Source organism: Centrocercus urophasianus, unplaced genomic scaffold (genome assembly GCF_019232065.1).
Source record: "Centrocercus urophasianus isolate 14NV4802_14NV808 unplaced genomic scaffold, USGS_Curo_1.0 seq_10, whole genome shotgun sequence".
Taxonomy (NCBI): domain Eukaryota; kingdom Metazoa; phylum Chordata; class Aves; order Galliformes; family Phasianidae; genus Centrocercus; species Centrocercus urophasianus.
Genome location: NW_024884142.1, coordinates 95,644,180 through 95,661,446, shown reverse-complemented (window position 1 = coordinate 95,661,446; position 17,267 = coordinate 95,644,180). Strand labels below are relative to the sequence as shown.

The 17,267-nt window shown below is 40.1% G+C and overlaps 1 protein-coding gene across 4 annotated transcripts in view; it reads right to left on the bottom strand.

The window, feature by feature from the left end:
• Positions 1-17,207, bottom strand: part of AFTPH (aftiphilin) — a 43,798-nt gene extending 26,591 nt beyond the window's left edge. For 2 of the 4 annotated variants that reach the window (XM_042834115.1, XM_042834337.1), the window contains exons 1-2: positions 17,051-17,098; positions 3,775-5,581 (exon numbers count right to left, since the gene is read on the bottom strand). In XM_042834115.1, coding sequence (XP_042690049.1) covers positions 3,775-5,550 — 1,776 coding nt within the window. In that variant the 5' untranslated portion in view covers positions 5,551-5,581; positions 17,051-17,098. Of the gene's footprint in view, positions 1-3,774; positions 5,582-10,086; positions 10,307-17,050; positions 17,099-17,130 lie in introns of those variants that run through there. The other 2 variants (XM_042834194.1, XM_042834270.1) reach the window with 2 other exon arrangements.
• Positions 17,208-17,267: the final 60 nt, after the last annotated feature.

Genomic DNA, 17,267 nt, shown 5'->3' with positions numbered 1-17,267 from the left:
TCAGCACTGTCTCATGCAAGAAGCTGCACTGTGAGCTTTATGTTCCTTGTAAACACATGCTACGTGGTCACATAAAGGAGATTAATGCATAAAGTACAGTATAGGTTTGCTCAAAACTCATTAGCATCAACCAATTCACCCACAGCTACATCCTAAATCAGTTTTAACAAACTCAATAGCAGGCCTAGACTAAACTCAAGCCTGCAGCTATACTGGAACATACTAATGTTTATCTTCAGCTGAAGAAAAACACTGTGTGAGTAGGTACACAGTAGTATTAAGATGGCTTCAAACAACAGACTGTAATATCTGTGTTCTCCAGCCACAGAAGCTGAAATCTAATGGATTACATATTTCTGTAATTCTAACTAAATGTGATAACCCCATTTGTTCAGAGAGGTGGTGGATGTCCACCCCTGGAGTGTTGAAGGCCATGTTGGATAGGGTGCTGAGCAAACCAATTTAGTACTTGATCTAGCAGCCAGCAACCCTGCCTGTGGCAGGAGAACTGGAACTTGTCTGGAACTCCAACCCAAGCCATTCTATGACCCTATACTATTACTTACCCTACCATTACCTAAGACTATGGAAAAGAGCAGCTCAGCACACTACATACAACACATTTCCAATCATACGGAGGTTTCTGAGAGCCTCTAAGTCCAAAGGCAAAGGAGAAAAGACTAATGACCTCTTTGCCACTAGAAGTTACTACATTAGGTTGTTACTTGTGACCTTTTTCCCTTACTTTCTTCTTTCATATTCTATATTTTATGAGGAAAAACTAGGTTAATCAGCTGAATTCAAGCAAAGTCTACTTTATTAATTAAACATTATTCAAAATCTACAGTTTTTAAAACAGCTGGACTAACATGAACCTTATTACCAGAAAACACAACATTCTGCTCTACCCTTCATACCCAGCAAAAAAGCCATGCATAAACAGAAAAGAAAATAAGTAGAGACAAACGATGAGGAAACTTCAGCTACTGGTAAACTCTTTTCATTTGCTCTCTGGAAGGATGAACACTGCTGTGTACATCACTTCCACATTTATACAGCAATGTTGCTGATTAAGCATACTTTTCAGTTTTCTGCTTTTGCAAAGGTCTGTCATTCTGTTTATACACTGTTTAGCACTATTACACTACCACACCACAACGAGCCTTTTAGCCTCAGCATTGCAGATTAAGTGTATACAGTATCTTGTAAATGATCCCAGTTCACCTGCAGCATATGCCAAAGTTTCAATTTTCACATCTATCTCCAGTATCCAGCACATGCACTATTTCTCTCTCTTTGCAAGCAGTTCAGAATGGCTCTATTTTGTGGTTTGACCTCAACGACATCTTTTAATCATTAGAAAGAAAAATTAAACTCAGATTTTGATCACTTTTCTATTATTCCTCACTCCAAATACTGGGGCTGCATGTTGGCTCATGTTGACTCAATTCATTCCGATAGCCAGAACACGCAAGGCAGTGTTTCTAGTTCCAAAGTACCAAACTGCAGCTCTTTGGATTAAAACAGAGCATTTAGCATAGGCAGATTCGGAAAGGCCTTTTGAAAACCTGAAGAGATCGCAGAACACAAAATAAGCTTTCAAAACATTTAACTGCTGCTTTTAAGAGTTAATGGATAAATAATGTAGCAACTAAGATTTGTTGCAAGGCTGAGGTAACTGTTGCAACACTGAAAACTCATCCAGCTCAACTTCCTCTGCAGCTTGCTAGAGCAAGTCAGTAAGCTCTGGGTTGTACTGCCTCGGTTGCAGGGAAGACAGAATATCACTTCATAACCAAATAGTCTCTGCTGACTAAAGTATAAATCATACAATGGTCTGGGTTGAAAGAGACTTCAAAGATTATTCTACTTTCGACTCCCCTTCTGTGGGCTGTGTTCTGCCAACCACTAGACCAGGCTGCCCAGAGGAAGAATGAGAAAAATCTTCAGTTGGTTTACAGTCCAACCAAATTCCTGTATGACTTCATGACAGCCCACCCAAGAGCTCCCACTGCAGCTGAGCTTGTTTGTTGCTAACATAGATGTGGGGAAGGGAAAAAAACACTACAGAATCTCTGAAGATTCCTTTTTCATAAGCATCAGCATCCAGAAGTGTTTTCAACTGAAACTCTATCATAGAAGTATGGAAAACTGTAAGAAAAAATAAATGTTGGAAACTTTCTGATTAGTTCTTGAAAGCATGATAGTAGAATAACCTCCCCACCCCTTGTCAGATTCAGAACGACTTATTTCAAGTGGAAACAGGAACAAGTTAGATTAATTGTGCACTAATGACACGTGCACTCTACAATTTCATAGGTGAATGAACAACAGAGCAGGTAACAATAAGTTTGTGCTTTTGTCTTGAGAACGGGACCTCCTCACCCAGGTAGCCCCCTGCAAGGAGGAAGGTTTTGCACAGACACAAGAATCCATCTGCAGGTTCATTTGAGACCCTTTTTTAGTGTCTCAAACTCAATCTGAAATTTGGAGTCTTAGTCACTGAACAAAACAGGAAGCAGGAAGTGCCAGGAGCCGAGACTCATATCTTTTAAAGTGACAAGAACTCAGGGATTAGCCCTAGAAGCTGTTTTACTTGCTTATGTTTGCAAAGCTCTGGCTGTCACAGCCTTCCTTTGAAAACCCCTTTTTGTCTGTCATTGGTAAGAAATCTAAAGAGAGAGGGCTGTCATCAAGTCTACAGGAGCCTTACAGGGACTTACCTCATTTTCTCCTGTTGTCAGAGAAGTTTCAAAACTTAGATACTTACTATCACCAGCCCCTTACTGCTGATGCTGCTACATGTTTCAGAAAGAGAATATATTCTAAACTACTCACCTGGAATGACTTGATTAAAAAGAACCAGAATTTTAAAGCCAAGTTGCCTTAAATTTTGTATAAGGTAGTATTAAATCCTTATAAAAATGTATCTATCAGTGAACAGGCACAGATCTCAAAGATGACTTGTGAAAAGACCTAAGAAGGAATTAATACACATTTAGCAGCTAAGGCAGAAAACCTAGGAGGTGAGAAATGATCCTACTTCACTCCTGGATACAGCAGCATCTTCAAGAAGTTATCGATTTGCAGTGCTGTGGAGCTCACCATAACTGACATAACAGAGTCTCCCAGGAGTGGGACTATTAGGGACAGAACAGGAGGCCATATTTGATGATCACCTCACTGACTATTTTGAAACAAATAGCAACAGTGCTGGCCTGCAAAGTCAGATGCCTTCTGATCATGTTCTCTAAGCAAATAAGCACAACTATTAACAAATTGAATCATCATTTTTAATCAGATACTTGCAAACACAGTACAGAATGGTGCTGAAAAAAAAGTTGGGAACTAGCTGCCCCAGCTTTCAGACGCTTATTTTATGCCTGTTTAATGAGAAGGAAACATCAGAGAACTCCCAAAAAAGCCATAAACTACGAAGCAAAGGAAGAGCTATCGCAGACTCTGAAATGCTTATGATGGCTTATTACTTTGATCAGTTTATATAAGGACTGCGTATAATTTTCAGAACAAATGCATACAAATTTCAACAGACCCAGCTCTTTTTTCCTGCAGGAAGTAATAGTGCAGAAGATAAAAGAAGTAAATGCAGCATACTATTACATGCCAGCCTTTCTCACCAACCAAATTAAAACTCTCCCACAAGACAAATAAGGACTATCCAAACATCTGTTCTCTGCAGAAGCAGGAACCAGGAAGAGCTTTATGCAGAAAAGCAGAACAATTCTGAGCAAGCAAAATCAGAAACACCCTTACCTGAACTGAAGGTGCTGGTTCTTGAGACTGCTTACTGGTAGTTCCCTGGAAAGACACTGAAGCAAAACTGTCAGTCTTGTGCAATACCGGACCGTCACTCCTTGCAGATGTATCTGTCCTATGCGACTGCCTCGTCTCTTTTCTGTGATGAGACTCGCCAGCTTGCTCATCTCCAAAGGCAGCCCAAGAACAGCTGTCCTTTTCTTCATCTTCAAAAGCATTCCAGTCGGTAGCCTGGTTACAACCTGCTGAACTGAAGTCCGCAAAGTCGTCAGAGTCCTGAAAAGCAAGGCTCTCATCTTGAGATTTTGGCACGGAATCAAAGTCTCCAAATTCACTATCATCGCCATTTTCTACCTCAGTAGTATGCTGGAAGTCTAAGCCAGAAGTTTTACTGGTAGCATCACATTCTAAAGTGTCAGCAGTCTGATTTAGGTTAGCTTGATCCAATTCTGCTGGCAGTTGAGAAACAGTACTTATGTCCCTGAATTCACCAAATGCATCATTACGTTGGCTAACAAGTGCAGGCTGTTCTGAAGTTCCCTCTAAAGCTGAAGCATTTGTTGATTCTTGAGCATTAATGAAAGCAGAAGACGCACTGCTGACTGAACCAAAATCACCAAAGTCATCATCATGTGTGATGCAGCAAGCTACAACTTCAGCACTGCTTCCACCATTCTTAACTTCTTCAGAATCGCCCACATTTTCTCCTTGGAGATCAGTGCTTAAGGTTTCAACCTCACCAATTTTGACGTCCTCTGTTCCTGAAAAACCATCAAGCTGAGAAAAATCTTTGCCATTTTCCTCATCACGTTGTTTTCTCCTTCCATTGTTTTCTCCATTTTCAGTAGTGCATATTGAACTTCCAGTTGTTTGAAACGTACTAGAAATAGTAAATTGATTACCTTCCAGTGCTGAGGAATCCTGTTCACAGCTAACTTCTGCAGTACAAGTCTCTTCTTCAGTATGAACTGCTCTGTTTATTCTGTTGTTTTCCTGAATGTTCAGAGAGTCTCTTTCACTAAGAACGGTGCATATTGTAGGCCCTGTTCCCCCTACATTGATTGTTTTTCTGTTTGAGAATGTAGCAAAATCTGCAAAACCTTCACCTGAGCTAGGAATTGAGTTCAATCTTAGCTCAGTACTATAGCTGCTAACAGTTTTTAGTCCCTTTGAATCACTGATGTTGTCTAGATCTTCTGTTCCCTGAGGATTTACAGGGTCCAATGCTGCAAATCCATTTGTTAGAATCTCTAGACATGGAAGTTTTTCACCATTACAAGCATCTATTTGCTCATCTTGGCTTTCAACTGTTATATCAGTTCTAACATCAGAAGAAAACCCCTCTGACTTCCCAGTGTTCTCTCTTTGTTCCCCTTTCTTGTTTACGTCTTCTAAACTTACATCAAAAGCAGTACCTGAAGTTCTAAACTTAGATTTTTCTTTGCTGGTACTAGTAGCTAACGCATCAGAAAGTTCCTTAGGAGAAGTAGGGAGCTCTGCAATGCAGTCTTTAACATTTTTAACAGATGTGAAAGTTGCAATGCTAGCTACATTGTCAGAATAATCATGAAGGGGTATAAAATGATTTGTGGGTATAAATTCCTCCTTTGGATGGCTGTAGTCTGCTGCATCAAAATCAGCAAAAGCTACACCAGCAGTGCTCACACCAGAAAATCCTCCAAATTCTCCAAATTCGTCTTCATCATCATCATCAGCTCCGTTGTCCAGCGGTGGAGGGGATGAGGAGTACATTCGAATAATATCTGGTTCCATTGTTTAGTTCCAGTCCAAAGTTAATATATTTCTGTAAAAGAAAAAAAAAACTGTTGGAATTCTGATTATGTTTTTTGTTTTTTTTTTTTTTGTTAAACGTTTCACATTTTAGAAGTTCATGTGTAGGTAAATGTCATTCATATTTGACAAGAAAGGAAGATAAGATACCACTATGTAAAATATCTGCAGAATGTTTATGCATAACTTGCAATATTTGAAGATACTGTTTTCCTTCTCTACAAAGAAGCCAAGCAAGGCTTACAACATAAGACAGGCAAAAAATAAAAGGATGTCAGCCTCAGCTCAAGCCTAGCACAACTATCTTTCAGCAGCAGTTCTACAGGATACATAAAGCACATTATAAAGGTGGTGCCAAGAATTCCTCAGACTCATTTTTAAGCAATTTTCCTGTTTTAGAAGTCACAAGGAAACTACCGAGGATGTTTCAAGACTCAACAACTACATGACTACACTTCTCGGCAGACAGCACTGAAACACCGTAACATGAAATATATTTATCTTAAACTGTTGTGCAGTATAATAATGCAACCAAGTTGAGCTTTAATCCACCAGTTGCCAATTTGTTGTCAGCAGCAATTCATGAAATAGCCACTTGCCCTGGTCCACTTTCTCCCACACACAGTTGTGCCCTCAGTTGACTGTGTGACAGTAATCAAACTACCTGATGGACAGCCAACAATCATGTACTTAAGACACCTTCAGACAGCAGCTTCAAAGATTCCTAAAGCTATTTCCACAAGCAATGAAACAACGTAGGAACACTGGGAAAAGCTACCATTATAATTGCTAGCTGTGATTTTGACTGTTTAAGTCTCTACCTGTTCATGGATTTCTATCAGGTTCTTCGGATTTCATAACTCCAAGCCAAAGCGTGCTGCCCCCCAACTGCTGCCGCCCGCCTGCTTTTGTCCTACAAACCCCCCAGTTGGAAAAAGCCACAATAAGCACCTTCCAAGCCCAGAGCAAAGCTAACTTCTCCAGCAAAGTTTATTCTCAAAAGCAGAATGGAGCAAGATTTCCCATAAAATATTTAAATGCAAAAGGAAAAAGGAAGTATGAAAGCATTCCCGTGGCCTAGATAGACAGATGGAGACTCAACATTGCAAACTACTCCAGGCACAGTCAAGATATGAACTGTTTTCCCCCAACCTCCAAAAAATAGGCTGAACTTATTCCACTATTGCACATGATTAATGACTAAGTAACACCATCTACATATTTACAGCTGTACACACCACTTCAGTGGTTTATAACAGAGAGCCCATAGAGGGAGATCTGCAACTGGGTTCTTTCCATTCCAAATGGCATCCATATAAATAAATTGCAACAACATACTAAGGAATACCTATAGAAAAATAAGAAAGTGAAACTGTTATAAATAGCAAGTAATTGAATTTCTAATTACTAAAGTGCAGACTTCACAGCACTCCTGAAGTGAAAATAAAACAAGAATCCTCAATACCAAAGTATTTGGCCAAGGACTTAGCACAGAACCTAAACAACAGCAAGCCAAGGGCATAACAACAAATGAAGCTCTGCAGTTCTTTTCAAGTACAACAAGCCACAGCACTTCAGCCCAACAATTCTGTGCATTTGTCAAGGAGGCCCGATAACTTTAAGGTTACCTATCCTATCTTTGTGTTTTGTCTTCCTTTTTTTTTTTTTCTTCCCTTAAGTTATAAAACACCCTGCTTATCAAAACGAAACCAAGAAGTAATTTGTAACATAACATGGAAACTGAAGACTGCAGAGAAGTGTTGTTTGGAATAAAGCTTAAGTTGTCAACAAGCTCCCACATAGGCTTACTCAGCACCAGCTGCTCAACAAGGTATTTGTGAGGAGCTTCACTCTCACATCTCAGAGGCTCCAGCAGCCAAAAGCACTGTGTTTTACATCAAGCTTTAGCAATTGCTGTTCAGTGTCACACGTGAACATAAAGATCCATTCCAAGATGCCTGTGGAACATGAGTTTGAGTTCACATTGAGATTGCTCCAACCTGCTTCTAAAACTTCTGGGTTTTCCATCCACTAAATACCATAACAGCATTTATTCTTTGCAACTATCCAAGCAGTCTTTCCCTCTTTACTTCCACATTTCCAAAACTCAGTGCAGTCAATCATTAGCCCCAAGATTAAACACCCAGTGCACCCAGACTATGACTGTATCCTGAATATTTTACTGCAGAGGAAGAGCTGTCAGTTACACACAAAGAAATGTCCTGGGCAGTGGAAGTGCTGACTGTTCTTTTGTAGGCAAAAGATGTGGGGGTTACCAGCTGTGCTCATCTCAAGGCACCAGATTTTGGGGTAAATGCCCTTCAGTGCTGCAGGGGACACAGTGCACCAGCACTGCATCGGGAGCTTGCAACTCCTGGGGTCACAAATCAGTAGCTCTTCAGTAACACAGTGATAATAACAGGAAGGGACAGAAAACGGCATCCATCTGCAATGGAATTCCCTCATCCCAATTCCTGCCACTGGTCCTGGAAAAAGGAGGGTTTGGTTTTTTTTAAACTAAAAAAAGTAGATTGATTTGGTTATATACACACACAGGTGTATAGGAATATGTGAAATCATCTTTCATAACTCTCAGCTAACAAGTGTCCAGCTTAATCTCAGTAGAAATTCATTATCAAACCTCCTGGAATTTAACAAGAGTATTTACAGTTATTTGGAAAACTCAGCTGACATAGCATTTATTATTCTACACAAAGCTGAAGACACTACAAAAGCAGGAAAACACTTATTGAAATGAAAAAATCCTCAATGTTATTCAATTTGGGGAATGGTGCTGATGAGATATAAACCAACAGAAAGAGGAGCTGGAAGAGAAGCAGAGAAGCCATGAAATGGTTGAAATAAAGGAAGGTGAAAATAACAGTTCTGTCAAACAGAGAGAAGAAAAAAAAGAAAAAGAACAAAAAAAAGAAATCTGCTTCTGAGCTCCATGTCCAAGACCAATTAGTGTCACTAAAGCTAATGCAGCCTCACCACTAAATTTTATCACATCGTCATGTGTCTTATTTTTTATTAGGCAGATTCACAAGCCCTGCAAAAGACATCTCTAAAGCTTTTTGTTAAGATAGAACAGATTTTAAAACGGAAGATGAGTGTTCTACAGACACTGATTTATACTGGAAATAAAGATTTATGTGTGCAACTAAATCCACAGGAATTTAAGCAGAAACCCAAACAAAATCTCTAGATGTTTCAATTACTCTCAAACAGCTAGTCTATAAAAGATAACGTGTTTTAAAAGGTCAGATGCTTGTGTTAACACAAGCTGAAGTTAGAAAGACAACTCACTTGATTTAGAAACCAGATTCCTGAAGTCTGCAAGACCCAATGTTGAAGTTTTCAGTGTGGCAGGAGCAATAAAGACGAACTATCATACACATTAAAGAACTCCAAATGGATACAATCCCAGACTTTCCTTCATTTGAAGTAGCTTTAGAATAACCAAATCACACGAGCAGTTACATCTAAGTAAAAAGGACATAAATCCAGGCAGGCCAGCTTTCCCAGTCCCAGAGCTCTTACTTTTACTGATGAGAAGTCATATGTAGGGCAGGAGAAAGTACACCATACAAATAGGAATTTGCTTCCAGCTACCAAACACACGCATTTAGAGCTCATAGACAGTGATGCCAACATACAGTTTTGTTGGTTCAGTAATAAAACAAATGCACATTGTATTGTCATGGCTTAAAGATCTCAGAAATCTCCGAAGAGACCTGGTTCAGCTGCAGTTCATCTGCTTAGATGAGAGATGTCAGTAGCTCAGCGGTCAACCCAGATTACTGTAGCTTGATGTATAGGAATTAGATGGGCAAGATGCTGAGAAACCTCCTAAATTATGCATAAAAAGGCTGGCCCATATCTTCCCCCCTTCCCTCCCATTTAAATAGCACCAATCATAACCCAAGGCTAAAGGATGTACAGGATGAAGCCTGGACAACTGAGGCTTAAAGTCGTATCATAACACAGTGAGTCAGAGACCTTGAAAAACTACTTTGGAGTTTACCCATTAAAAAGAGAAGGTATCACAATTTGTATCAACGTGAGTTTGCTTTTTTTTTTTTTTCTTTTCTTTTAAAGCCTTTTTATATTTATAGGCATATACAAGTTGCTTGTCACTTGTGTTATTTGAAATATCACGGTCAATTCTGTGTTAGTTACTGCTCCACCATCTGACATCACAAGTTCTCATGCCTGTACTGGAACTAATTCCATGCATTATCTGTTGTAACAACTCTACCCATGTTCTTTTGATGATGGTTTACTTTATTACTCTGTTCACCTCACCTAGACATAAATCATAAAAGAGTTCAGAAAATTCTTAAGGAAGAGGATAAACTTTAAGAAAAAAAAAAAAACCAAACATGTCAACATTCAGGAAACAAAATGAGTAACATGGGGGCAACAAGCACCATCACTGACAGGAATTTACCTACAAGACATAGAAAGTTAAGAAGTTAAATGACAAAAAAAGAAGTAGGAAAAGAAGAGCAATACCAGGGGAAAGCACAGCTGAGGTGACCTGGGGCTGAAGCAGACTGCCAGAGCCCAATTAAACTTGCAGGAAGACTTCCGATCACCCAAACATTTTCTCTTCTGCACCTTCTGCCACATAGAAGACGATTCCTTCAATTTTTCATTTCAAAGCACTTTGAAAACATCACGGGCATCATTTACACAACAGCAGTCTCACTGCACAGCACTCTGCTCCACACATTTGAGAAGCAGTTGCCAAAACAGGATCTGCAAGGAGTGTTAATGTTAATGTTAAACCATCAAAGCTCTGAGATTTTCAAATCCACATCTTCTGTTAGTTCAATCAGTTTAACCCCTATGAACCAAATGACCAACCACTTGCATGGCCTTGCTTATCAAATTCTTTTTGAAAGCCATTACTTGCCATGATGCTACAGATGCATTCTAAAAGTTCATGTTCAAGAGTCTGTATGAATCTGTATTATGCACGAGCATAAGGTTATGTTGATACAATTGATGTTTACTGCACCTGAACAACTATCAAACTACATGCTTATCAGAAGGAAGAAGAGTCAGACCAGTCATCCCCCGCCCTCGGGCTGACTAATTACTGATGAATTTTTTATATGGGAGTATACTCCCAATTCTCCACACAACATAAAAAAAAAACAGCACAGGAATTCTTAGCCTTCATGTAGTTTCCTTCAGAAAGGATTTAATTATGATCCCCTTTCTTGACTTTCTAAAGTGTTCCACCCACCAACCACAGACTGATGAATCCAATTCATCACCATTCACCAAAACATTAACTTGGTGATAAACCATAGGTCTCATAGAACAACGACTTTGTTCCTTAATTCCCTGTGTTAATCCCTGCTTTGTCTGGCATCTCAACTGAGGGCTAAAAGCTGGAACTGTGGCTTCATCTTTTGTAGTGCAGAACTTTGCACCCAACTCAGACACTCTATCAGTGGTGCTGTTAGGCTGTAGCATTTTGTAAAACCAGTATTTCAAGTGATCAACCTGTTCATTTGCAAAGGTGTTTTACTCAAGAAGCAGAATTTGAAACAATGACAACAATCCCAACGACTGTGACACATTATTTTCTCCATATTTCTGAGGGAATTGGCTCCCAGATCTAAAAGTCAGCTAAGTAGTTAATGTGCACTTCAGTATTTACCTGGATGGATACATCAACTTTTCCAACATGCGACATAGTAAGGATTATCCTTTGAGGGAAATTGGAACAGCTTTTATCTGCACATAAGAGAGCAGCTATATTTCTCCTGTTTGTAACATGCAACAATCCAGACTTTAGCCAGCAGACCCCACAGATAGAAGCAAAGAATCAGAACACATCCAGCTGTTCCTGTTTAGATGGGATTCATTTACTCCCGGTCAGTGTTGACAAGTGTCAGCAAGTTTCTCTGAATCACACAGCTTACATTCTTAGAGTGATAATGGATTGCCATGAATTTCTCATGCCATACTTTGCCCAACACCATAAAGAATTGTCTTCTCCATTTTGTTATCTTTTACTTAGTATCAAGAAACAAAAAAAAAAACACCCACCTGCTTGGAAACACTACTTCTTAATTTCACGTGTTTCTTCATATTTTGAGAACTCATTATGAAGCAATTTCACAAGTTTTAGCATTTCACTGTTAGAGTCATGCTGTCAATGTAATTTATCAATATACTTATAATGGCATATCAATATTTTATTTTAAAGAAAAGACAACACTAATCAATTTGGTCAGATAATTTCTGTTACAGCAGCTCTTGGTTTAAAACCGAGGACATACGCATTTCAGCATGTAATTTGATTTACTTTAAAACAATGCAATAGAAGGGAGAAAAGAGAACTCTGTAAAGCTGAAAAAGATTACAGTAGTAGTTGATCTAAGCTTTGATAGTGCTTGGATTTATAAGAAGAAAATTCACACGCTGCTTTTACCTCAAGTCATTAATTCGGTTTTCAAAATGCTGTCAAACCAGGGTATCCCATTATTTTCTTGTAGGAAATAGGGAACAATATCTGCTTCCCTCACACTGAGCCACATCACTGTTCATTACCTTTCTGTAGATTAATAGAGAGTCTAACAAAGAAACAGCAGCAAAAAGCACAACGTAATTACACTACACCAAAGCAGGTTTAAATAGCTCATTGTCTGTGTACTTTCTAAGGCAAAATTTGAAATAGCGTGTTTGGTTCTTTTATAGAACAAAAAAAAAAAAAAAAAAAAAAAAAAAAAAGGGAGACCACAAAGAATATTGCTAAGTAAAGAAATAACTGAGATTTGTAAAATTTAAATAAGGTCATCATAGATTAGAATGTTTCCTTGAACTTAAGGGGTACATTAGCAACACAATGAATAACCACTCAATTGTGGTTTGTGCTGAAAGCAAAGCTGAGTTAAGCAACCCATCAAAACCCATAAAGAAACATAAAATAACAAGAGATGGCGTGAGCAAGATCCTCATGACAGAAACAACATCACTTGAAATGCCTGGCAGTAAAAAGCTTGCAATGCCAAGGAGGTGGGTTCAAGTCATCAGCTGTTAGAATCTGTTCTTTCCAAGAACATTCAGCTCCTTTCTGCAAGGGAATTCCTCAAACAAATATCAAAACTATCTTGGTAAAGACTAGATTTAGACTTTGCAAGATGTTGCCTTGCAGTAGGAAAAGCTGTCTTCTTTTATAACTTTGCCTTTTCACTGCCTTGTTAACAATGGAAAATGGATTTCCGGTCTTTCTGTAATGCACCTGAGAACTCATTTCTAGAAGGGCAGCTGTAAATGAGGGAAATCTGTTAAAGTAGCATTCCTACAAACAGAATCCAATCTAGAGTCATTTTCCAAGCTGCGGTCAATATGTTCCTAAATTGGTTTATTAAGTTTACATTTCTTTTTGGAATAACTTACCAGCAAATAACGTACAGAAAGAAAATGTTTACTTCATAAAGCCTCCAGAAATCAATGCTTTCGATTTTGAATCCGATGTTGTTACAGCCAAAAGGTCCATTATCCAGCACAAGAGTTTCGGGACTCTGTTTTTGCTTGGACATATATAAGTTGAGAAAACAACGTTCTCCACCTCCAAAACATCCTGGATATCTAAATATAAGCCTTATTTCTCATCACCCAACATTTGGAATTAATCAATACTGCTATGCATTACTGCAGTTTCAACAAACACTGAATGTGCCAGACACCTTCTATTAGAAAGCACTGTACGTAAGAACAGCATTGAAGTAGCAAAACTCAGGAGGCTTCCATCAGGATTCAGGCACTCATCTCAATCTTCCTGACCTTTTGCCTTCCCCGAGCAGGCAGTGAAAACAAGGCATCCTCAGACAGTTCAGCCTGTATCAGAATCAAACCTCTTGGCCACTGCTCCTCGTCACAGATGATAAGAACAGGGAAGGTGATACAGATATGAAATGTAAATAAGGCAGATGCTGCAGACTTATTAAGAAATGATTAAAAAACAGCTTTCGCTAGCTGTGCTGTTTCACTTCTCCTTATTCCATCTAGACTTAACTATGGAATCCAAGAAACATTTGAAAAATATGAATGTGGACATTGAGTTCATTCATGACATTCCTCTTAACCAAGAACAGCATCGCTTCCCCAAAACAAAAAGACCAGGTTATCATTTATAAATTACAATACACAAGAAAACCATGTAATGTTTCCACTCAAAATCAACTGATTTTGCTTCAACAGCTGCAGATAAAGACACTGTCTGAATCTAAATCTGCAAACATGCATTGGGGAAGATGTTCTAAGAACAGGCATGCTTTCAACTCATGTAAGCAAACATGCCTGGCTGGGAAAGTCAATCAAATTTAAAATCTGGTGCTGTGGGAACACTGCATTTGTGCACAATGTACTGTACACATGCATAGAATGTGTAAAGTGAGACAGATTGCCTAAGTCACACATAACTGGGATGTTTTCATTCTTATCATTTCTCAAATTCGTTTAACAGCGTTCAACTCTGTGAGAAAATGTGTTTCTGGATGTTACCCTGTAATATGTTCTTTGGGAACCTGTTCCAAATCAAGATCAAAAGACACTGGATTAAGAAGTATTAAAAGTAAATTACCTAAGCTCAACTCTTCCTAGAGGTTTATTTACAGAGCAATACGTTCTCCATTACATCTAAAACCTTCACACTTCATCGATACTACAATAAAGAGCAGATTACTACAGCCCAGAGGTGTACTCTTACAGAAAAGGGTCTCACAAAGCTCAGCAGAGGGAACACACCAGCACAAGCAGATCAACCACTGTTCTCCCCTCCACTACTATTAACTTCTGCTTGTTTTCTTCAACACAAATAGCATAAGTAGCAAGAAAAACGGGCAAAAAAGTTAAGTACACTTATGAAGAGCTGACATTATCGGCCATTTATCCAACCCACTGATATTATGGTATATTAAGAATACAATACAAGAAAGGCATCTAATACTCCAAAAGAATAAGATCTATTTTCCATCATGTTTCAACAGATAAATGAACTTAAGGTTTCACATTTCCTTTCCTCATAACTTTGTAACATAGCAAAGAGAAAAGAGGATTTGCCTTCCTTGTGGCTCTTCCACAACAGGACTCTTGGACTTAGAAAACCCAAAATTATTTGCTGTACAGAAGCAGACTCGTTAAGTCATTTTGCAACCAGTCCCACTAGAGACGTTTGCATGTGAATTTAAAGCTTTAACTGATGAAGACATAAGCATAGAAGAGTCTACTGGAAAAAGTCTACTGCAAACAAGACTGTCAATTTTCAAACAAGGCACATTTCAAGGTTTTTTTGGTTGGCTTTTTTTTTTTTTTTTTTTTTTTGTGCATAAGGAGCTGCTTGCATTGTGTTTTCTATAAAAAAGAAAAATAAAATTAACAGACAAAATAGCAAGAAACTTGATGCTAAGTGGGATCTGAGAAAGGCAATTCTCTGAAGAGGACTATCCAGAAAAGTCATAAATGAGTGTTTTGAATCCCTGTGAAAAGGTTAGCATGCCATCACAGCGAAACATTCACAAAGACATAGTTTAAGTTGTCAGATAATACAATGGCACAGAAAGAAATGAACATTTTGTAGGAAAAGATAATAAGTATCTGAAAGATGATTATGCTGCAGAGTATAGTGAAAACCAGATCTAGCATCAGTTTCTTTACCACAGGTTTTCCAACGGATACTGCTACCTTTCTGCAAGGACAGCTCTATGAATATTTCAGAAGGAAAGGGCAAAGAGTTGACTGAAGTCTGTCTAAGCTGGTTTATTATTTCTGCTCTGAAAGACAAGTCTTTTGAAAGTACTTGAGAGCTTCAGAACGAGTTATTTTGATGTAACTAAGGCGTTAAAATGCTGTCATTAACTTAAAAATTGCTTCACTAGTTTGACTCCTACTTACAAATATAAAATCATGTCCTGCCTTAATCAACAGAAATACATATCACAAATAGCAATTCACTGTGAATTATTTTAAGTCATATAGATTCATGAAATCTTTTGCTAAGCGAAACCATGATCACAGCAACAATAAAATCAAAATAAAAGAATTAGACAGCATTTACGTTCAGGCTGAGATCCTTTAGCTGCTTACTAATAAAATAAGGAAGTCAAGAGAAGAGGTCATACTTTCACATGACCTTAGAAGGTCACGTAGTACATACTTTATAAAAATATCATGTGAAGTGGAGCCAACGTAGCACGTTACTTTTTCTGAAGACTATTTTTAATACAGTAAATTTATATTTAAGTCCTCCTACCCTCAAATTTGTGCTAGTTGTTTTCACTTACGTGAAAGGGATGCTTTCTTAAAAAAAAAAAAAAAAAAAGAAAAACAAAAACAAAGCACACCAACCCCCTCAGCTGTCATAGGTACTTCATTTCTTCGCCCAGCTCTCCCAGCTAGCATTACATTCCTCCACATATGCCCCCAACAGTGTTAGGCATAGGAGTGTGCATCCAGACTTCTGGGTGCACCACCAACAAAATGATTTTAGGCTTAAAACAGGCTAATTGGTTTTCCAAGTCTGGCTGATGCATCCAGAGAACAAACCAAGATGGAGGTACTTCTAATTATGCTCAACCTCTGAGGACGAGCCCAGTTAAAAAAGCAACATCCATCACACTCACTTTGCCACAAACTTCACAGCTGAAGAAATCTGCTGTGATGAGGCACAGCATGCTGTAAGCCACGCACAAAATCAGAACTTACACGACCATCACAGCACAGCTCTTGTTGATGAAGTGTCTCCTACTACCTAATGAGCTGAGGTTCACTTCACAAGGAGCATTAAACTCGCTAAAGTTTCAGTTTCTACACAGTGCTGAAGCTGGATGGAGGGCTGCCACCTCGGTGACACCCTGAAGGAACGCCTGAAGGCGTAATCCTTGTTTTAAGGAATCGTCCCCTCTGAGAACACCGCGGTCTGCTAGGGAGCCACTTACAGCAGCAAACCGAAGCATCAGCACTGGAGCTTCACCAATTTTGCCCCATTTTAGAACAGCACTACAATAAAAATAAAAATCTTAAGAGATAACTTCCCTCCAGCACATCCTCTTCAGCGACTGACACTCCAAAAAAGTGACCTTAGTGGCTGAAGGCAGGTCCCCCGCACCCAGCTACACACCCTACACGGCCGGGAGCCGCCTCACGACGGGCCCGGCCCGGCGGCTCCGCACCCGCGGGGCTCGGCGAAGGGCAAAGCACCGAGGCGGCCGCCTGCTCCGAGGCGATCCCGTCCTCCGAGGGGGGCGAAGGACGGGGCAGCACCGTGGAGATTTTCTCCTCGTCCTCCTCCCCGGCGCGGGAAAGAAGGACGAAGAGGCGATGCCCTCACGGGGCCAGGCTCCAGAAAAAGCCCCGTCCGCTTCCGCGAGGCACGGGGTACCTTCCCGGCCAGGCCCGCAGGCGGCGAGCCGCTCCGGCGCGGCGACCCGCAGAACCCGGCGGTAGCCTCGCGTCCTACCTGAGGGCTGCGCGACGGGCGGCGGGGCCCCGGCGGGCATGGCGGCGGCGGGGAAGAGGCGCGGGGACGCGGCCGGTTACCTGAGGCCTCCCGCGGCAGCCGCCATCGAGGGGGAACCCATGTCACGGCGACAGGAACCGCGTCGCGGCGGCCCGGCCCCCTCCCGGCGGCCACCGCCTCCCGCCCCGCCGCCACCGCCCACTTGGCCCCGCTCCTC